The 24380-nt window shown below is 44.3% G+C and overlaps 1 protein-coding gene across 1 annotated transcript in view; it reads right to left on the bottom strand.

The window, feature by feature from the left end:
- The window catches only part of LOC143109047 (uncharacterized), a 207673-nt gene that overhangs the window by 164378 nt on the left and 18915 nt on the right, over positions 1-24380 (bottom strand). Inside the window, exons 9-13 of the mRNA XM_076271622.1 lie at positions 24343-24380; positions 22884-23057; positions 19561-19734; positions 18867-19040; positions 16287-16460 (exon numbers count right to left, since the gene is read on the bottom strand). The exon at positions 24343-24380 is cut by the window's right edge and continues 136 nt beyond it. Of these exons, the coding sequence (XP_076127737.1) occupies positions 16287-16460; positions 18867-19040; positions 19561-19734; positions 22884-23057; positions 24343-24380 (734 nt within the window). The remainder of the gene's footprint in view (positions 1-16286; positions 16461-18866; positions 19041-19560; positions 19735-22883; positions 23058-24342) is intronic.

The following is a 24380-nucleotide window of genomic DNA, read 5'->3' as shown; positions in this document are numbered from 1 at the left end:
CTGGCTATTCTAAATGCAAAAATGCATCAGGGAGTTATGACAAAACTGTAACTAACAAACTAGATCCTAATAGAAAGCTGTTAGCTTCCCTAAGCTACAGTTACAGTTACTTTTAATCCTACTGAATTTGTAATTATGTATCAGCCGTTCTAATACCGATAGTATGTGGGTGCCTGTGTGTGTGTGCATGTGTATATGTGTGCACCGCCATCTACAGGCCAATGAGTGTACAGTCACTAAATGTACACATAACCTATTTTTTTTTAGACCCCCCCATGGATGAAATTCTACGAAACTTGGCATACCCCCAGAGAATGCCAGGTCAATCATACACATAAAATTTTGTGCAGTTCTGAACATCTTAACTGAAGATAGGGGCGATTAAAGCAGAATAATATTGCATTTTCATTTTTTACCGGGGGGGTGCAAATCACAAATGAGTGATTATGGGCCAGGTTGATGTGGGCCCTTGAGACCAACATACCATAAAAGATTCTTCATCCTCAGGAAGTAGATGACGGGGGGGAAAAAAAAAAAAAAAAACTTTGACAATCCCTATATGACCGCTTCGCTAGCTTCGCTAGCGGTGGTCATAATAAATGAAAGGGTGTGTGTGTGTGTGTTTGTAGAAAAAAAAAAGCTAAGCATTTGTGATCATTAAGGCTACTGTCACAAACTCTTAGTCAGCTGTCCTCTGATTTACCAATATCTAGGCGATATTTGTAACATTTATTATGACCGCCGCGCAGCAACCTAAATATAGGTTTAGTCAGAATTTGTTTTTTTGTTTTTTTCGCATGCCCAAATTTCCGTCAATGATTCCCGGGACACTGAAAGACCGGGGTACACGAAACTTGGTGGGCATGTAACCCCACATGGATAGCATGGAACCATCGTTTTTCGTTTTTTGATCTGTAGCCCCCCTGCTGGACTGGACCCCCCGAAAGGAGGGTAGGGCAGACACAGTTTTCTGTGAATATCTCGAAAACCGTAGGGTTTAGGAGGACCATTTTTTTTTGTATGTTGATCTCAAGGGGCCATGTCAACCCATTCCATAACCACTCATTTCATGTATAGCGCCACCTAGTTAAACACAAAAAAGTAAAAATGAGGTGTTGTAATTGAAGGTATCTGTAACCTAACATAGTCAAAACTGCACAAAATGGAAATGGAAGTGTAGGATCATTATGACACCCTCTGTATGCACGCCAAGTTGTGTGGAATTCCGTTCATGGGGGGCCACACAATAAATTAATTTATGTTACTATACACCAACTGGCCTGTAGGTGGCCGGAGACAGTTTTCTGTGAATATCTCGAGAACCGTAGGGCCTAGGAGGTCCACCTTTTTTATGTATGTTGGTCTTAAGGGAGCACGTCAACCCATTCCATTACCACTTATTTAATGTATAGCGCCACCTAGTTAAAAATTCAAAAGCAAAAAATTAGGTGTTTTCATCACAATATCTCTGGCTGACAATGTCAAAACTGCACGAAATTAAAAGTGTAGGATCATTATGACACCATCCGAATGCATGCCAAGTTTTGTGTACTTTGGTTCATGGGGGGCCTTACAATAAAATAATTTATGTGTACATTTAGTGACGTACACCAACAAGGATTCCCGGGACACTGAAAGACCGGGGTACACAAAACTTGGTGGGCATGTACCCCCACATGGATAGCATGGAACCGTCATTTTTCGTTTTGATCTGTAGCCCCCCCGCTGGACTGGACCCCCCAAAAGGAGGGTAGGGCAGACACAGTTCTCTGTGAATATCTTGAGATCTGTAGGGCCTAGGATGACCATTTTTTTCCGTATATTTGCCTCCAGGGGTCATGTTAACCCATTTCATGTGCACACATGTGCACAAACAGATACACACACACACACATTCACAGTAATCATACGTATAACACATACTCACACAGTAGACATATGTACGCTTGCTTGCACAGGCACATACGCAGGCACACACACAAGCACGCACACACACACACACACACACACACACACACACACACACACATAACATAAACATAACACAAACAATCAAGAATTTCTCAGAATTATGAACAGACAAGATGGAGGTGGGGTTGTATAAAATGAATTTTACATGTGAAATCTATTAACTAATCATGTTTTGGTACTTGTTGTCTAGCAGATACCAGTGAGAATTGAGTGTGGATAATGCAATTTAGTGAGACAGTTAGAATCATTTAGGCCTTTCAGCGTGATTTCTTTTTGTGGAAAAAATGTGCTGGACTGGGCGGCGGTCATATTTTGTACCGCTCTGCGGTACATCTAGTTTTGTATTTGGCCCGTTATGAAATCATGTAGAAACATTTAAACACATTGTAAAACTTGAAGCCCAATTTTGGAGACATCCATGCATGTCGAAATTTGCTGCAAATTCAATACTGGATTACTCTGGAACGGCCAACTGTACAGGGGACCGCTTTACACCTTTGTGTTCGGTAAGGTTTGCTGTTTATTCTGATGTATGGTTTGTCATGTGTTGAAGGAAGGGTTCGTGAAGTATTCCAACGAGATGAATGGGTAGGGAGATGGGCGCAGAACCTTCAGTAGAATTTATGATTAAATTGAATTATATTATTTACTTTTCTCGCGAACCGTTCACCACAGCAATTAGCGGCTAACATCGTTTAAAAGCTGAGAAAAAGCTCTTTCATGTGATGTGATACTTGTGATGTCTGTGTGATGAGTAGGCTACTTTAGTGTAGTTCAACTGAATGGATGAATTTGGAAGCACTTTGTGCGCTGTCACTTTCTCCACTGCGTAAAAGACTAAATTAATTTGCGCTGTGAATGCTAAGATTATTTTGACAGGACATAGGCTAAATAAAAATCGCTATTAGTCGGACACAAAGCAGAATATTGAAAAAAGGGGGCACCAAGGCCACCGTGGCCTGTAAACTGATTTTCAAAGGGGCATCACGGCCAACGCCATGGCCGTGGTGGCCGCCGTGAAATTCCTACCCTGCACATGGGTGTTCTAAAGTTAAATAATGCTAATTATATTATCATTTTTCCCCCTCACAGAAGCTGTGTGATTGTGGAGAAGTGAGTTGTTTCTGGTGGCCATATACTGTCGAGAAAAGCTGTTTATACCTTTACTTTCTTCTGCCATTGGCGACTGTGGCAACCCCAAATAGTAAAAATGTTGTCCAGGGCTACACTCTGTCAAAATGCAACAGAATTCAAATTGTATCTGTCATACACAACTATGAAACCAGTTGTGAATGACGGCACCATTATTCCAGGCTTCCACCTGCAAGTTTCCCACACTCATCTAAGTGCCCCACACTCATCTAATACCCACACAGACTAGAACTTCAGTTAGAACTTCAGTTACTTCACTTAAGGAAGGGGATCACACTGACCAGCGGCAAATTTTCAATTATTTGCTCTGGTTCGGCAGGAGCTGGCAGGAACTTGGTTCAATTTGCAGAACGCACCACTAGGGTCATCAGTCTCAGTTCAAGGTCTATTCTTCCTTAACCCTTAGAACCCTGAGCTGTTTTTAGGGCATTTTCACTACCTTTATTCATAAGGTTTTATTCTGGTCATTGTAAGTGCCACACACACATATTATATATTGTTTTTTTTCAGCAGAGTCTAGGCTATCCAGATCTGCCATCATGTCATGTATTAGTACTAGCATTGATTTTATTTTGATTTTTAAAGAATTAAAATATAAAAAGCGTATTATAAGAATTCTTATATTTTGACCTGTATCTCACCATAGCAAGCTCATAGCTCTACATGCATTTCATGTATGTGTAGGGCAGACTGTCCTGAATCGGGCAATATAATTGCCATGTTGGAGGGATACTCTGGGGCTGAGCAATTTACAGAAATATGTGGTGTGTGATTTATGGAAATAAATGCCATTTTTTATTTAGTGATGAAAAATGACCTTTCTGCGCTCCATATCTATGACACAAACTGATCTGACCTGACTTGAACCAAGTTTGCGTGTTAGCATGTGTGCCATAATGATTCTCAACTTTTTACTGCATTGCCATGAACAAAGTAAAGGCAAACAAGGTGTTTCTTTGTTGAACAAATTGGGATGCAATGTGAGCCTTGAATTGGATGCCATGCAGGAATTTGCTAGGATCTCAAAACCGGATTATGAACATGCTTTGCCGTAGAGAAACACACGATAGCGTTGGATTATAAACATGCTTTGCCACAAAAACAGACAAAAAACGTGGGGTAAGTCCAGCTATATGAAGTTATTGTTTTGCTGTCACTTCGTCTGTTTTATAACCCATAAGGATGTACTTGGTATCAAATGATAGCTCTGTGTCTCCTCTTTCATCTGACATGCGTGGCATATCTATCCGATAACGGGTCCGCGAGTAATTCAAACGAGAGTAAGGTGAGCGCAGAGAAGTGTAGACTGTAAATATGATGGAATTTAATTTAATTTCATGATTTTTTTTTAATTTTCATACTTGATCGTACAGACAAGTGCGTGGTCTCGTTGGAAAGCCCCACTTCTTCTCTGTCACGCAATATAGGTTTCATCTCGCTGCGATGAACAGTCGCGGAGCAATGTAACAGAGAAGAAAGGGTGTGTTTTTGATGCACTTTGCGTCAATCGGGTTCTAAGGGTTAAGACCAGGGCTCCGAACCGGTTCAAGGAACGAAAACGAAAACCGAAAACGAACGGAATTTTACGGAATTTTACGAGGAGCGGAAACGGAAACGAAAACAAAATGGTCTTCAACTGTTCCGGAACAGAAACGTTATTCTGAAATCCACAAAACCGGTTAATAACGTTTTTTTTCGTTCTCTATATATTTTATAAAATTTCACAAAAGCATATCCTATGTCAGGGAGACTATTTCCGGTTGTGCGAAAAACAAGCCCGCATCTACACTGTTAATGTGATCTAACAAGCCACTATGTAGCCAACTACTGTAGGCGAACAGCCTAATAATTTGATTTCTGCAGTTTGAAAAAAAAAAACGAATAAATGGACCTTTGGTCCAAATGTGTATATTTTGTCTTGCTGTTGTAATGTAACCTATCCGTCTGCCACTTCGGATCTTAGGCCAGCTCGTAGCGTAGGCTACTGAAACTGATTTGGAAATGTGTTTGTAGCCTATGCGTAATAGCCTATTTTGCCTGTCCACGCCTTGTCGTTTTAAAGTCGGGATTTGAAATGTTTGCGCAATTATAGCCTATTCTATGTAGAAGAGTTAAAAGGGAAATTTGAGATAGGCCTTGTCAGCAAAATACAGGTTCTTTTATAAACAGGGTTGGAATTATAGCGCAAGCCTTTGAAGATCCATATGGATAAAACTTAGGCTACAACCAGGTAAGGAGTTTAGCACGTATCCAGAAATATTTTTGATAAGAAATTATTTATAGGCATAGGTTAGGCCTACAGTAAGTCTGTAGGCTATGGGATGGATAGCCCATCTGAATGTTTTTGGATGCCGCCTGTGATTTATTATTTTTGGGCATAGCTACGGTATAGGCTAAATCAAGGGGAAATAATGAGTACGTCTATTCTAAAGTAAAGTCCACAAAAATAGACTTGATAGGCCCGCCAAACACTGCCGGAACTTTAAGAATGAACGATATTTTGCGTTCCGAACCGGTTCAGGACCGATATGTTGGTGGCGGAACGCATGCAAGAACGAAAACGTTAAACATAGGCCTACCTGAACCGTTCGGAACGGAACGTTTGAAAAATAATTTCGTTTTCAAGCCCTGGTTAAGACAAGGCCCACCTGTCTCCTCAGATCCTGGTAAAAATCGCTGCACCATTAAGAGCATCCTCATCAACCGTGTAACAGTAGGGGCACGCTACACGTCTCTCCGCAACTGTACCAGCAGGTTCAAAGGAAGCTTCTTCCCTGCGGCTGTCACCCTACTGAACTCTAACTCCTTGCACCCTGGTGACAACCAGTCAACTAACTTTTACTACTCTTACTGTAACTACACTGCACATATCTGTACAGCTACAATTCCGAGCTGTTTGAGCTACAGAAATCCGTTTAGAGGACATTGAGAGGACAAAAGAGGACATTGAAGGCTGGCTATCATTATTTCTGCCATGGCAAGCCTGCTTCATGTTCATCTTAAAGTATTTTTGCTGTCATAGGTGAACATCGTGTGCACTTAATGCACGCAACAAAGCATACCTAACAAATGCATACCTCCGACTTTTCTCAAAACTTCCTCGAAGTTATTTCTCCTGTTTTCATTTTTTTCCTTTACATCTTCAAGCTTCACGTTGCACTTAAGCTACACAATACAGCACAGCAGGCCCGGTGTGATGTGTGCGAGTGGAGAAGCTGCGCATGACACGTGTTGCGCAGATGACATTACAATTGACATTTTGTAACTCTGAGCCTAACTTGTATAACTTTGTATACACTTGTTACTTAGGCCTACTTTGATAAATATAAAATATTTCTGAGTCTGACTATGGCATAGCTTTAGCCTCCCACCCAAGTAGGCTAATGATTAGAAAAAAAAAAGCAAGCTTGATCAAGGACCCGGCCCGGCCCGGCCCGGCCCGAGGATAGTGGCTGGAAATATCGGCCGGAAATATCGGCCGACCCGGCCCGGGCTCGGGCAGAGAATCTAAACTCTATCTGTACATATTGTACATATCTATCTATATTTTTCATACTGCATATCCATATGTATTCTGCTCTTATAATGTTAAGTTAATACACTGCACATATCCTTACTGTAAACCACACCACTTGATTCACTGTATACTACTGTTTTTTATTTAGCCTATGGCCTGTCAAATTAGGCTTAGCATTCACAGTGCAAATTAATTTAGTCTTTTAACGCAGTGGAGAAAGTGACACAGCAAGAAAGAAAGTGCCTCCAAATTCACCCATTCTTTGCTGAGCTATTCGCCAAGTAGCCTTGTGGAAAAGGAGCGCTCTCCTTTTCACCTGTCTACTGTTTTGTGAACGAGCTGTTCATTTTAACTGTGATTGGGTTAATGGTATAGACCCCCCCCCCCATGCCCTATAATGGTTTAACCCAAGATTTAATTGGGTAATTGCCTAGCCTATTTAAAGGCAGGCTTATTTCTCACAGGAGAGAGACATAATAGACTGGAGACGCAGGAGAAACAGGAGGACATATGGGAGTGCCAGAGATCCAGGGCCAGGGAAGTTAAATGTTTGTTTGTTTTCATGTAAAATTAACCCTTGCTTGTTGTGTGGAAAGGGAAAAGTAGGTCCAAAGTTGCAAGGTAGCCTTGCTTGGACAGGGAGCCTAGAGAGAATCACAGAGAATCACATGCTCAGTCCCTGCCTCAGTCATTGCAAGCGCCTCAAATTGATTAATCACCACTATGTGGATACTGTTTTTAGAATGACTTAGATTAAGTGTTAGTATAATTTGTATTTTTGTAATTTGTATTTTAGTATATTTTTATATATTGTATTAAGTGTTAGTTAGTATAATTTGTATTTTAGTATATTTAGCATATTCTTTATCTTCTACTGTCCTTATTGCTTAGTTGTGTTTTTATATTATATACTTTAATTACTCTTTCTGATGTTAAATAATGTGTGTGTGTTGTATGTATGCTGCTGAGACCTTGAATTTCCCCTAGGGATCAATAAAGTATCTATCTATCTATCTATCTATCTATCTATCTATCTATCCTAGAAAGGTTAGGTTCCAGGTGCCTAGTTTAATGGCACGGTACATGTTTGGGGGGTGGTGGTAGTGTAGTGGTTAAGGAGCTGGGCTAGTGTGCTGTAGCCTGAAAGTTGTCGGTTCAATTCCCGGGTTCCACCGCTGTGCCCTTGAGCAAGGCACTTAACCCCAAGTTGCTCCGGGGACAATGTGATCCCTTGTAATATAGCTGACATATGTAAGTCACTTTGGTCAAGAAGTGTCTGCTAAATGTAATGTAATGTTTGTTTGTCTATTGAAGATCCCCGGATTTCATGTTTGGACTCTTAATTGTGCTTCCTGGATCTGCCTGCTTGTTTATGGACAAAATAAATGATATTTTTGTATGGAACTGCTGTCTCCTAGCCTGACGAGCCAGACCCACATTACAATGTAGGGTCTGGACACTCACCGTTCGCAGTGCTCAGTCCGAGGTGCGGGATAATCAGTTGTCTTTAAAATTCCCTCTGCACGCAATAGGACCGCAATAGGATATTTGTTTTCAAGTAGCAGGGAATTCAAGCCAAACCGTTGCAACTCTGCCATCAATCATTATGTTAAGCCCAACAAACGACTCTATACACGAGTTCAATGTCAGATTAAGTTTCGATTTCTGGAGCTCACATTGTCAATGGAGAGTTGCTAGACTAGCCCTGGCAGCAAATGTAATTCGCTGCCGCTAGGGGCGCGTCTAGATTTCTAGGCTAGCTGTCTCCTGCCTTCCCTCGACACCACCTAATCCAGTGGCGCACCTCCCTAAACATGGGGTGGTCGCCTCGGTCCCTCACAAGCCTACTCTTCACAGAGACATCACATGTATCACATCACACGAAAGAGCATTTTCTCAGCTTTTAAACGATGTTAGCCGCTAGTTGTTGTGGTAAACGGTTTGTGAGAAAAGCAACTTTAATTCAATCATATTACATTCTGTCACCCATTCATCTCGGTGGAATACTTCTCGAACTTTTCCCTCAACACATGACAAACCATATATCAGACTAAGCAGCAGACCTAACCGAACACAAAGGTGTAAAGCATTCCCCTGTAGTTAGTCATTCAAGAGTAATCCGGTTTTAAATTTGCAGCAATGTCTACACGCAGGTCTCCAACTTTGGGTTTTAGGTTTCACAATGTGTTTAAATTGTGCAATACATGATTTCATAATAGGCCAAATACAAGATAAATGTTACAAATACCGCCTAGATTTCTGTAAATATTAAAATCAGAGGACATACAGATTACTAAGAGTTTGTCAAAGTAGCCTTGATGATCACAAAATGCTAAGCATGCATGTAAGCTATTTGAGTTTCTTAAAGTTGAACTGCGCTTAAATTGATCAATACATGATTTCCTAACAGGCCAAATAGGAAATAAATGTTAAACATAGCCTAGATATCTGTAAATATTAAAGTCAGTTCTATGATTTACAGTTATATGTATTCTTGAATTTCCCCTTGGGGATCAATTATGTGTGTGTGTATCTATCTATCTATCTATCTATCTATCTATCATGTTTTTGTACTGTCATACCTTGATGCAGGTCTACTACTGTGAATAGGCTAAATATAACATCATTTGTATTTAGCCTACTGTATAGTTAACTTTGGCCTTGGTGCCCCCCACCAAATATGCCCAACTGAAGGCCAAGTGGCCTTGCCCCTAAAATTATGAAATTCCAAGCCTGTTTACATCACCTACGATTGGTTAAACACTAATCAAAAGTATTCCAAGTTAGCAAAATCTTACACTCAAGGAGCAAAACATCAGGCAAAATTGGCACAACTATAAGCACATTGTCAGCCTCACACATTTTGCAAAACACTGAACACATTGATTTACAATCACTAAACACATTTCTCTACTTTAGACACAGTAATCTCAGATGTCTCTCTTTCCTATTTCAAGGCACTACCTTCCAAAATAGCACACCCATTAACCAATTGATCAAACACAACTATTGGGTGTACAGACACTTAGGTGCATAACTGTAACTCAACAATCAGTCCTAAACACTGGGCAACAGGTCCTTGTCAACAGCAGATATCGAAGGCAATCTAGCACTGAGAGGAAGAGGAGGAGATAGGGGTAGACCTGGAGGAGCATGTGAACAAAGACAAAGATCAAATGTATGTACCAAATGAGATTTGAGCAACACTGGTTGTAAAGATGTAACAGAAGCTTGATTACCATACCCGCCCACTTGTGATTTTACTGTATATTTTCTGTGGAAGTCAACTTTCGTGAGATTCCCAACTGGGCATCTTTTGTCTCCTGCAGCCCAGTCAGAGCGGTGCAATGCCTAACGGTGATTAGCTAATTTTTGTAAGGTGGAAGCCTGCGGGTGTGAAATTAGTTTGGATTCCTCCCAGAAGTAGAGTACAGACGTTTGGTGACATACCAGGAGAAAGTGGGTGCGGACGATGCTATCACATATCTCCTACACAGGACGCATTCTCACTTGGACAAGGGGAAAAGTGCTGTGAGAATCATGTTCTTTGACTTCTGCAGTGCTTTCAACACCATCCAACCCCTCAGACTGGGTGACAAGCTCCTGCAGATGGGTGTGGATGCTCACCTAGTATCCTGGATTGCAGACTACCTGACAGAGCGGCCACAGTTGGTCAGACTGAAGAACTGCCTCTCTGACACTGTGATCAGCAGCACTGTCACTGCAAGCGCCTCATGCTGATACATCCTTAGTACATCCATGTGAATCCTTGTTTTAGTATCTTTAGTGTCTTTTACTGTTCTTTTTAGTCATGTGGATTTGTTATTTTATCATCCTGTTTATGTTGTAGTGTATGTTGTGTGTGATGTCTTAAGCTACTGGGACCTTGAATTTCCCCTTGGGGATCAATAAAGTATCTATCTATCTATCTTGTATAAATGTTATCATCAAAGTTTGTCAATATCGGTATCCAACATGGTGCCCATTCAATTCCCAAGTTGGCAGCAGCTCTCCCACAGATGTGTGTGTGAGTGTGTGAGAGAGGGAGAGTGTGTGAGAGAGAGAGAGTGTGTGAGTGTGTGTGTGTGTGTGTGAGAGAGAGAGAGAGAGAGAGTGTGTGAGTGTGTGTGTGTGAGAGAGAGTATAAGTATAAATATAAGTATATATGCTCTTTTGATCCTGTGAGGGAAATTTGGTCTCTGCATTTATCCCAATCCGTGAATTAGTGAAACACACTCAGCACACAGTGAACACACAGTGAGGTGAAGCACACACTAATCCCAGCGCAGTGAGCTACCTGCAACAACAGCGGCGCTCGGGGAGCAGTGAGGGGTTAGGTGCCTACTGGTCGGGGTTCGAACCGGCAACCCTCTGGTTACAAGTCCGAAGCGCTAACCAGTAGGTCACGGCCTGCTCATGTCCAACCTCTTTAATTGATTAGCACACTTGGTGTTCAGGGTGTCTTTTAAAATACACACTGATGCATTGTGGGTAGGGTGGCTGGTGGCAGCTGCTTGTCTTTTGGTGTTTTGTTTTTCTTTATTTTACACAACTAACATTCATTTCATACATGCATACACTTGCCTACAATACTGACTCTACTGATATCTCCACAGTCTTTTGTACTTATTTTCTGTTATGTTAACGCTCTAAATAAACGTATTGTTAATTTATCAGCGGTGTGGCGTGTTCCGTCTACTTTTGTTATGTCCCTGTGAGCCAGGACGTTACAAAATGGGGGCTCAAGTGCGGTTAGTTTCAATTGTTTGATGAGAGAATCCGGTACGTTAATCTGCATTATTTGCAGTTGCAAACAGACAAAAAGAGTTTGCACCAACATAAATGTGACTGCTACTCTGAATGATCCATGATCACTATAGCCAAAGGAAAATGTAGGCTAAACATAGGTTGCACTTTTGGCACAGGTGCAAGTTCTGGTGCATAGGCCTACTGTGACATTGGCTGCCTAAACCTCAGTTTTTGACAGTTTACATGCAAACGTGCAACCGAAGTTTTCCAAAATCTGTGTTTTTAGAAAGAATCGTTTTCAGGCGAATAATCATTTGCGTGTAAACAAAGGGCACAAACGAAGGGAAATGTCTCAGTTTTTCAAAATAACCATGTACGTACAGGGGGCATCAGGAGCACTTGCTGGAGTTGCATTAAGGTGAGGACTGCATTTGCGTGTAAAGTTGTTTGTTGACTCACGTGTGAGTGTCCAGAGAGAGCAGCTGTGCTCCTGGGTCCTGCTGGACTTTGTCTCTGAGATGCAGCTCTGCAGCATCTGAGTGGGAGCTGCTAGCAGAGGCTGCTGCTGCTGCTGGACTCTCCTTTAGGAAGATACGACCAGCAGCACTAGAAGACAAATGATTACTAATGTGTTAACAACAGTCACATTACTTTCTCCAGTTTACACACTACAAAACCCAACGTACCTCCTAATAAACATAAACATGAAGGCTGTTTCCTCCACACATTGCATTTCATTTCAGCAATGCATTACTCTCTCTCTCACATTCATAATTCACACACACACACACACACACACTGTTAAAGCCTCAATGAAGCCTCACCAGGAGGGAGGGAGACGAGGCGTGTGGTGAGTGACAGGAAGTGAACGGGGGAGAGAGATGGGGTGAAATGACCCGGGGCACGTGGACCTGAATATGGTATGGACGCTGTAACCAGTTGCACCACAGCAACCCCCAGTCCCATCCTTTTTAAAGTCCACCACCATCACACCTGTACCAAAGAGAGTGGCGGTCTCATGCCTTAATGACCACAGTCCAGTGGCCCTCACGCCAGTCCTGGGGCCTCATGTACAAAGCTTGCGTACGTACAAAAATGCTGCGTACGCCATTTCTCACGCTCACGTCCGGATGTACGAAGACCGACTTGAACGTGAGAATGTGCGGTCCTCCACGCAAACTTCATGTCTGGCGTACGCACATTTCCAATGTGTATCGTCAGTTGGCGACACTTAGAGGCAATGCAGCGCAACAACATTAGTTGATCGCGAGTCTAGGCCTTTATTTGCACAGTATATTGTGAAACGTGGGTTATTAAAAATGATAACACTTCGAAAATAGGCCTATGTTTCTAAATTTGGACATGCAACATGCGCAAATTCTACTAAGTTATGCAACAACCTATCTATGATGACAACTTTAGACTTTTTAGAAGATAAGAATTAAAAGGGAATGTGAAACAGCCTACACAGCCCCGATATTTGGTTACGCGATTGTTGATGACTGGCTTATCAAACATTTCAGATTCTGAAGAGCTTTCCACAAAACCTGTGATAAATGGGGTCGGCTTCACGCATTTGCCCATGCCTTAACATTTGCCGAGTGTTTTCCCTTCATATCTCCGATACTTTTTATTTTAAATGAAATACATATGGGACAGGATCGTGCATGTGAATAGATAGGCTGACTAATAAGTGCGAATAAGATATTTCCCTGATTGACTGCATGGCTACTTTGACTTTCCTTGTAACGACGGCCGTAACGTAAGCCTCCGACGTAAGCATTCGCATTATCGTCACACTTGTGTGCAAATATAGGGATCCAGAAATCGTAATGTTGTGGCGAGGTGGCCTGGATCAACTGAGTTTATTCCATTCGGGTGCACGATGCGTGGTAGGCTACTTGGACACGATTTATTTAATGATTTTTTAATAAATGCAGTTATGTTGTCATGGTCCAAATGCATTCAACCCAGTTATGCGAACCCTGTCACCTACTTGCAGACTGACCAATAATTCTGCCACGGTCTCAGCCTAGCCACTGCCACGCTCTGCCACTACTGTTTTTGTTTTGTTATTAATTAATTACAGATCAAAGACATAAGATTCTTGCCATTTCGTCAGATAAGCACTTCTACCTCGCATTCGCTGAAAATAAACTTTTATATTCATTTGATGATTTCAATTATTAAACTTTGCAAATTGCAACAGGTTTGAGTATGAATGGATCCACAGATGAGTTTTCATTGTTATTAATATTGCGGGATAGACCATTTTGTCTTCGCGGAGGTCTGCGCTCTCGAATGGCCTTCTAGTTAGCATATTAAAATGAGTGTGATTGAGGGAGGAGAGAGGGTGGAGTGTAATGCTCGTGCATGTACGCTTAATTTCACGTTAATTGGGATGTACAAAGAAAAGCTGCGTGGAATGCTGCGTACGCACAGTTTCATACATCAGGATTTTTTTTGTGCGTACGCTACTTTTCAGGTTTGCGCGTACGCAATGTTTTAGTATGAAATCCACGCAAGTCTTTGTACATGAGGCCCCTGATGAAGTGATTTGAGGGCCTTATCAAGACACACATCCTGAACATCGTTCCAGGATCCAATGCAGTTAGTGTACAGGTCAAACAGATCCATACAGGATGCCATCTCACCTGCATTCAATTCTGACTCCCCTGGAGAATAAGAACAGTTATGCTAGTCTGCTTTTTTTTTGACTACAGCTCAGCTTTTAATATAATCATCCCCACTAAACTCATACACAAACTGCACAACCTGAGTCTCTTTACCGTGCGTAACTGGATACTGAGTTTCCTCACTGCCAGGCCACAGCTTGGAAACCACTGGAACAGTGCAAGGAACACATACTCAGCCCTATTACACCCTCTTCACACATGAACACATACTCAGCCCTATTACACCCTCTTCACACATGAACACATACTCAGCCCTATTACACCCTCTTCACACATGAACACATACTCAGCCCTATTACACCCTCTTCACACATCAACACATACTCAGCCCTATTCCACCCTCTTCACACATCAACACATACTCAGCCCTATTCCACCCTCTTCACACATCAACACATACTCAGCCCTATTCCACCCTCTTCACACATCAACACATACTCAGCCCTATTACACCCTCTTCACACATGAACACATACTCAGCCCTATTACACCCTCTTCACACATCAACACATACTCAGCCCTATTACACCCTCTTCACACATGACTGTGTCGCTGTCCTGCCCAACATCATCATGATAAAGTTGGCGGACGACACCACAGTCATTGGTCTCATCACGGGCGATGATGAGTCAGCATACAGGAGGGAGGTGGCAGAACTGGTCACATGGTGTGAGGCTAACAACCTCACACTGAACATCAACAAGACCAAGGAGATGGTGGTGGACATGAGATGGGGTGACCAACTACACCTGCCACCACTAATTGGAGACTCAGAGGTGGAGAGAGTGGACAGCTACACATTCCTGTGTCCACGTGTGTCAAGACCTTAGGTGGACTAAGAATATGGAACAGCTGGCAAAGACAGCCAATCAGAGGATGTACTTCCTGCGACGTCTAAAGAGATTCAGCATGACACCTGAAATCCTCAACAACTTGTACAGATGCACTGTAGAGCACGTGCTAACCTGCTGCATGGCTGTATAATAACTTGTACAGATGCACTGTATCACGTGCTAACCTGCTGCATGACTGTGTGATAACTTGTACAGATGCACTGTATCACGTGCTAAGCTGCTGCATGGCTGTGTAATAACTTGTACAGATGCACTGTAGAGCACGTGCTAACCTGCTGCATGGCTGTGTGGTTGGGCAACAGCACAGCACAAGAGAGGAGGGCACTGCAGAGGGTGGAGAGGCTGGCCCAGCAGATCATTGGGCGGCTCTCCTGTCACTCCAGGACATATACCAAAAGAGGCTCCTTAAATGGGCCGAGAATGTCATCAGTGATCCCCCCCATCCCACCCACAAATTCTTCATCCTCATGAAGTCTGGCGCGTCTGGTAGTGGAGTGTGGCTGCCAGGACATCCAGACTCAGAGACAGCCTATTCTCTCAGGCTGTGAGACTGATACATGGACAACAGCTACTACCTGTGCCATCTGAACCAGAGCAAGCTCCTGTTGAACTGCTATTGCCAGTGACTTCAGACACTCGTACACAAAGTTACTCTTACTCTGCAGTGCACCTACATACAGTACATACATACATATATACACACTCGTTACGCATCACATACTGATCTCCATTTTGAAATGGGCTTTTTTTAAAGTACTGTATTTGCTGTTTGTGTGTGTGTGTGTGTGTGTGTGTGTGTGTGTGTGTGTGTGTGTGTGTGTGTGGGAGAGACACAGAGAGAGTGTGTTCTATTGTGCACCAGACTCACGTGTCCAGAGAGAGCAGCTGTGCTCCTGGGTCCTGCTGGACTTTGTCTCTGAGGTGCAGCTCTGCAGCATCTGAGTGGGACCTGCTAGCAGAGGCTACTGCTGCTGCTGGACTCTCCTTTAGGAAGATACGACCATCCACCCTAGAAGACAAATGATTACTGATATGATAACCCTCACATTAGTTTCTCCAGTTTGCACACTATTAAACACACACACACACACGCGCGCACGCACACGCAATGAAGCCTCAACACAGAAGAGGAGACGAGGTGTGCATGGAGGGTGAGCGCCAAAAACGGGACAGACAGGAGAGAGTCAGCAGTCAGTGGTGTCAGAGTGTTGTAGTGCACACACACACAAACACACGCACTCACACGAACACACACACACACACACACACACACACACACACTCACTCATCACTTGGTTCTCCTCACACACCCCACACACAGATCTGTTGTTGTGTGTTCAGACTCACACTAGTTTCTCCAGTTTGCAGTGGGGATTCTTGAGGAGCTCTGAGAGATGCTGAACTCCTGCATCATGAAGATCATTGTAACTCAGGTTCAGCTCCTTCAAACTGCAGGAGTTTGATCTGGCAGCTGACGCTATCGCAGCACAGCTCTTCTCTGTGAGGGAACACTTATACAGCCTGGAGAAACATAACACATGATGACATATCTGATTATTACACTCACATACTGTACCTCTAACTATACAGCACACACACACACACACACACACACACACACACACACACACACACACACACACACACACACACACACAGACACAGACAGAGATACAGATACAGATACAGATACACACACACACACACACACACACAGACACAGACACAGACACAGATACACACACAGACACACACACACACACACACACACACACACACATAATGAAGCCTCACCAAATAAGAGGGAGACGAGGCGTGTGTGGCGAGTGAGCGCTAAAGACGGGACAGAGGAGAGGGTCAGCAGTCAGTAGCGTACACACACACACAGACACACACACACACACATACACACACACACACACACACACACACACACACACACACACACAGACACAGATACATACACACACACTCACACACACACACACACACACACACTGTTAAAGCCTCAGTGAAGCCTCACCAAATAAGAGGTAGACGAGGCGTGTGTTGAGTGAGCGCCAAAGACACGACAGACGGTAAAGAGTCAGCAGTCAGTAGCGTACACACACACACACACTGTAATGCACACAAACACACACACACACACACACACACACACACACACAATGAAGCCTCATCACAGAAGAGGGAGACGAGGCGTGCCTGGAGAGTGAGCGCCAGAAACGAACCAGAGAGGAGAGAGTCAGCAGTCAGTGGAGTCAGGGTGTTGGAGTGCACACACACACACACACTCACACACACACACCCACACACACACAAACACAAGTTATAACACACACAAGCACTCACTCATCACTGGGCTTTCCCCACACACACAGATCTGTTGTTGTGTGTTCAGACTCACACTAGTGTCTCCAGTTTGCAGTGGGGATTCTTGAGGAGCTCTGAGAGATGCTGAACTCCTGCATCATGAAGCTCATTGAAACTCAGGTTCAGCTCCTTCAAACTGCAGGAGTTTGATCCATCAGCTGACGCTATCGCAGCACAGCTCTTCTCTGTGAGGGAACAACTCCACAGCCTGGAGAAACATAACACATGATGACATATCTGATTATTACACTCACATACTGTTCCTCTAACTATACAACACACACACACACACACACAGATACACACACACACACACACACACACACACACACACACTCACTCATCACTTGGTTCTCCTCACACACCCCACACACAGATCTGTTGTTGTGTGTTCAGACTCACGCTAGTTTCTCCAGTTTGCAGTGGGGATTCTTGAGGAGCTCTGAGAGATGCTGAACTCCTGCATCATGAAGCTCATTGCTACTCAGGTTCAGCTCCTTCAAACTGCAGGAGTTTGATCTGGCAGCTGACGCTATCGCAGCACAGCTCTTCTCTGTGAGGGAACAACCATACAGCCTGGAGAAACATAACACATGATGACATATCTGATTATTACACTCACATACTGCACCTCTAACTATACAACACACACACACACACACACACACTGTTAAAGCCTCAATGAAGCCTCACCAAAAAAGAGGGAGACGAGGCGTGTGGTGAGTGAGCAGGAGACAGTCAGCAGTTAGTAGCGTACACACACACACACACACACTGTTAAAGCCTCAATGAAGCCTCACCAAAAAAGAGGGAGACGAGGCATGTGGTGAGTGAGCAGGAGACAGTCAGCAGTTAGTAGCGTACACACACACACACACACACACACACACACACACACACACACACACACACACACACACACACACACAGTGTCCTCCACACACGGCATTCCATTATTCATTCAGACAACACAACACATTCAACATAATATTTCCCTCTCCCTCTCTGCTCACACACACACACACACATCAAGGGTTATGACACACACACAAGCCCTCACTCATCACTGGGTTCTCCCCACACACACAGATCTGTTGTTGTGTGTTCAGACTCACACTAGTGTCTCCAGTTTGCAGTGGGGATTCTTGAGGAGCTCTGAGAGATGCTGAACTCCTGCATCATGAAGCTCATTGTAACTCAGGTCCAGCTCCTTCAAACTGCAGGAGTTTGATCTGGCAGCTGACGCTATCGCAGCACAGCTCTTCTCTGTGAGGAAACAATCACTCAGCCTGGAGAAACATAACACATGATGACATATCTGATTATTACACTCACATACTGTACCTCTAACTATACAACACACACACACACACACACACTCATACACACACACACACACACACACACACACACACACACACACACACACACACACACACACACACACACACACACACACACATCAAGGGTTATGACACACAAAAGCACTCACTCATCACTTGGTTCTCCCCACACACCCCACACACAGATCTGTAGTTGTGTGTTCAGACTCACACTAGTTTCTCCAGTTTGCAGTGGGGATTCTTGAGGAGCTCTGAGAGATGCTGAACTCCTGCATCATGAAGCTCATTCATACTCAGGTGCAGCTCCTTCAAACTGCAGGAGTTTGATCTGGCAGCTGACGCTATCGCAGCACAGCTCTTCTCTGTGAGGGAACAACCACTCAGCCTGGAGAAACATAACACATGATGACATATCTGATTATTACACTCACATAATGTACCTCTAACTATACAACACACACACACACACACACACACTGTTAAAGCCTCAATGAAGCCTCACCAAATAAGAGGGAGACGAGGCGTGTGTGGCGAGTGAGCGCCAAAGATGGGACAGACGGTAGAGAGTCAGCAGTCAGTAGCGTACACACACACAAACACACACACACACACACACACACACGTACACACACACACACACACACACACACACACACACACACACACTGTAATGCATACAAACACACACACACACACACACAAACACACATTTTTCATTTAGTCAACACACAACACATTCAACATAGTCTTTCCCTCTAATTCTCTGCTCACAGACACACACACACACACTCACACACACACAAACACACACACACACACATCAAGGGCTATGACACACAAAAGCACTCACTCATCACTGGGTTCTCCCCACACACACAGATCTGTTGCTGTGTGTTCAGACTCACTCTAGTTTCTCCAGTTTGCAGTGGGGATTCTTGAGGAGCTCTGAGAGATGCTGAACTCCTGCATCATGAAGCTCATTGTCACTCAGGTCCAGCTCCTTCAAACTGCAGGAGTTTGATCTGGCAGCTGACGCTATCACAGCACAGCTCTTCTCTGTGAGGGAACAACTATACAGCCTGGAGAAACATAACACATGATGACATATCTGATTATTACACTCACATACTGTACCTCTAACTATACAACACACACACACACACACACTCTGTCCTCCCACACAGCATTCCATTTTTCATTCAGTCAACACACAACACATTCAACATAATCTTTCCCCCTCTCTCTCTACTCACACACACACACACTGTTTCCTCCATACTGCATTCCAGATCCACACAGGATGCCATCTCACTTGCATTCAATTCTGACACACCTAGAGAATAAGAACAGTTATAATAGTCCGCTTTTTATTGAATACAGCTCAGCTTTTAATATTATCATCCCCACTAAACTCATACACAAACTGCACAACCTGAGTCTCTCTACGCTGCGTAACTGGATACTGAGCTTCCTCACTGCCAGGCCACAGCATGGTTGCCTTGGAAACCACTCCTCCAACACCCTCATCATGAACACTGGAACAGCGCAAGGCCACATACTCAGCCCTATTACACCCTCTTCACACATGACTGTGTCACTGTCCAGCCCAACATCATCATGATAAAGTTGGCGGACGACACCACAGTCATTGGTCTTATGACGGGCGATGATGAATCAGCATACAGGAGGGAGGTGGCAGAACTGGTCACATGGTGTGAGGCTAACAACCTCACACTGAACATCAACAAGACCAAGGAGATGGTGGTGGACATGAGATGGGGTGACCAACTACACCTGCCACCACTACTGTTTGGAGACTCAGAGGTTGAGAGAGTGGACAGCTACACATTCCTGTGTCCACGTGTGCCAAGACCTTAGGTGGACTAAGAATTCGGAACAGCTGGCAAAGACAGCCAATCAGAGGATGTACTTCCTGTGATGTCTAAAGAGATTCAGCATGACACCTGAAATCCTCAACAACTTGTACAGATGCACTGTATCACGTGCTAAGCTGCTGCATGGCTGTGTGATAACTTGTACAGATGCACTGTAGAGCATGTGCTAACCTGCTGCATGGCTGTGTGATAACTTGTACAGATGCACTGTATCACGTGCTAAGCTGCTGCATGGCTGTGTGATAACTTGTACAGATGCACTGTATCACGTGCTAAGCTGCTGCATGGCTGTGTAATAACTTGTACAGATGCACTGTATCACGTGCTAAGCTGCTGCATGGCTGTGTGGTTGGGCAACAGCACAGCACAAGAGAGGAGGGCACTGCAGAGGGTGGTGAGGCTGGCCCAGCAGGTCATTGGGCGGCTCTCCTGTCACTCCAGGACATATACCAAAAGAAGCTCCTCAAATGGGCCAAGAATGTCATCAGTAATCCCACCCATCCCACCCACAAATTCTTCATCCTCATGAAGTCTGGCGCGTCTGATAGCGGAGTGTGGCTGCCAGGACATCCAGACTCAGAGACAGCCTATTCTCTCAGGCTGTGAGACTGATACATGGACAACAGCTACTACCTGTGCCATCTGAACCAGAGCAAGCTCCTGTTGAACTGCTATTGCCAGTGACTTCAGACACTCGTACACAAAGTTACTCTTACTCTGCAGTGCACCTACATACAGTACATACATACATATATACAGACTCGTTACGCATCACATACTGATCTCCATTTTGAAATGGGCTTTTTTTAAAGTACTGTATTTGCTGTGTGTGTGTGTGTGTGTGTGTGTGTGTGTGTGTGTGTGTGGGAGAGACACACAGAGTGTGTGTTCCACTGTCCACCAGACTCACGTGTGAGTGTCCAGAGAGAGCAGCTGTGCTCCTGGGTCCTGCTGGACTTTGTCTCTGAGGTGCAGCTCTGCAGCATCTGAGTGGGAGCTGCTAGCAGAGGCTGCTGCTGCTGCTGGACTCTCCTTTAGGAAGGTACGACCATCCACCCTAGAATACAAATGATTACTGATATGATAACCCTCACATTAGTTTCTCCAGTTTGCACACTATTAAACACACACACACACACGCGCGCACTAGAGGGTGACACGGGAAGCAATTTTCACTCCCGTCCCATCCCGAGCCCGCACAAATACTCCCGTCATATCCCGATCACGTGACAGCCCCCCCAAAAAAATTCTGTCCCGCAAAATCCCGAGAGAAAGACTCCCGAATCCCGTCCCGCTCCCTATGTTGATGTCTAAAGTTATCCGACTGTTAGGCTACAGTAGCGTGCGGTGACCATACATTTTGGTAGGGCAGAAAGCCTTGTCTAACTTTTCTTTAATAGCCGATGATTTTGGGCTATATTAAAATTACATATTTTACAGTACTTTGCTGTAGGCTATGCTTAAATCATTTCATAGTTAGATCTCATCCCATCAGTTAAGTTTGCACCGTTCTCATCACGTTAAACCAGCGAAGCATAGCAACGTTGCTATGAGTAAACAAAACATTTTTTTGTGTTCCGCCAGGGTTATGCGATAAATATATTGAGGAATGCGATCGTCAAGGTGTCATGCCCCAACATTGCATGACACATTAAACTCAACGAGAATCGCTTTCCCGGACAGCTCGTGCAATTGAATAGAGTTGTCCTTTGCTGATACTTTCGCCTGTAACTGTTTCTTTGCATCCATTTTGCCTTAGGGCCTATCGCTGAAGCTGATTGATTGTGAACAGGGCAGCTGCTTGTCTTGCTCTGATAGGCTACCAATCAACAACAAACGTATTGTGGGTTGTAATTGGTTCTCTTTTCTAAAACGAAATGCCTCACGTCTTTGGGCGCACTCACTGCATTGCAGCGTCATTTTTTAAGTTAATAATCTCTGGCTTCCCGCCAGCTCCCGTTTATTATTTCCTGTCCCGTCCCAATCACGTTACCAACAGTGAAATTTACTCCCGTACTGCGGGAAACCCGCGGGAATACCGTGACCCGCGGGAGTCCCGAAAAATTGTCACCCTCTAGCGCGCACGCACACGCAATGAAGCCTCAACACAGAAGAGGAGACGAGGTGTGCATGGAGGGTGAGCGACAAAAACGGGACAGACAGGAGAGAGTCAGCAGTCAGTGGTGTCAGAGTGTTGTAGTGCACACACACACAAACACACGCACTCACACGAACACACACACACACACACACACACACACACACACTCACTCATCACTTGGTTCTCCTCACACACCCCACACACAGATCTGTTGTTGTGTGTTCAGACTCACACTAGTTTCTCCAGTTTGCAGTGGGGATTCTTGAGGAGCTCTGAGAGATGCTGAACTCCTGCATCATGAAGATCATTGTGACTCAGGTTCAGCTCCTTCAAACTGCAGGAGTTTGATCTGGCAGCTGACGCTATCGCAGCACAGCTCTTCTCTGTGAGGGAACACCAACTCAGCCTGGAGAAACATAACATATGATGACATATCTGATTATTACACTCACATACTGTACCTCTAACTATACAGCACACACACACACACACACACACACACACACACACACACACACACACACACACACACACACACACACACACACACAGACACAGACAGAGATACAGATACAGATACAGATACACACACACACACACACACACACACACAGACACAGACACAGACACAGATACACACACAGACACACACACACACACACACACACACACACACATAATGAAGCCTCACCAAATAAGAGGGAGACGAGGCGTGTGTGGCGAGTGAGCGCTAAAGACGTGACAGAGGAGAGGGTCAGCAGTGTACACACACACACAGACACACACACACACACATACACACACACACACACACACACACACACACACACACACACACACACACACACAGACACAGATACATACACACACACTCACACACACACACACACACACACACTGTTAAAGCCTCAGTGAAGCCTCACCAAATAAGAGGTAGACGAGGCGTGTGTTGAGTGAGCGCCAAAGACACGACAGACGGTAAAGAGTCAGCAGTCAGTAGCGTACACACACACACACACTGTAATGCACACAAACACACACACACACACACACACACACACACACACACACACACACAATGAAGCCTCATCACAGAAGAGGGAGACGAGGCGTGCCTGGAGAGTGAGCGCCAGAAACGAACCAGAGAGGAGAGAGTCAGCAGTCAGTGGAGTCAGGGTGTTGGAGTGCACACACACACTCACACTCACACACACACACCCACACACACACAAACACAAGTTATAACACACACAAGCACTCACTCATCACTGGGCTTTCCCCACACACACAGATCTGTTGTTGTGTGTTCAGACTCACACTAGTGTCTCCAGTTTGCAGTGGGGATTCTTGAGGAGCTCTGAGAGATGCTGAACTCCTACATCATGAAGCTCATTGAAACTCAGGTTCAGCTCCTTCAAACTGCAGGAGTTTGATCCATCAGCTGACGCTATCGCAGCACAGCTCTTCTCTGTGAGGGAACAACTCCACAGCCTGGAGAAACATAACACATGATGACATATCTGATTATTACACTCACATACTGTTCCTCTAACTATACAACACACACACACACACACACAGATACACACACACACACACACACACACACACACACACACACACACTCACTCATCACTTGGTTCTCCTCACACACCCCACACACAGATCTGTTGTTGTGTGTTCAGACTCACTCTAGTTTCTCCAGTTTGCAGTGGGGATTCTTGAGGAG

Source organism: Alosa pseudoharengus, unplaced genomic scaffold, assembly GCF_046254945.1.
Source record: "Alosa pseudoharengus isolate Yale_2024_CS ecotype anadromous, Long Island Sound unplaced genomic scaffold, YU_APseudo_1.1 YU_APseudo_1.1_scf_69, whole genome shotgun sequence".
NCBI classification, from domain to species: domain Eukaryota; kingdom Metazoa; phylum Chordata; class Actinopteri; order Clupeiformes; family Clupeidae; genus Alosa; species Alosa pseudoharengus.
The sequence above is the reverse complement of the archived record's forward strand: the minus strand, read 5'-3'. Positions and strand labels throughout refer to the sequence as shown.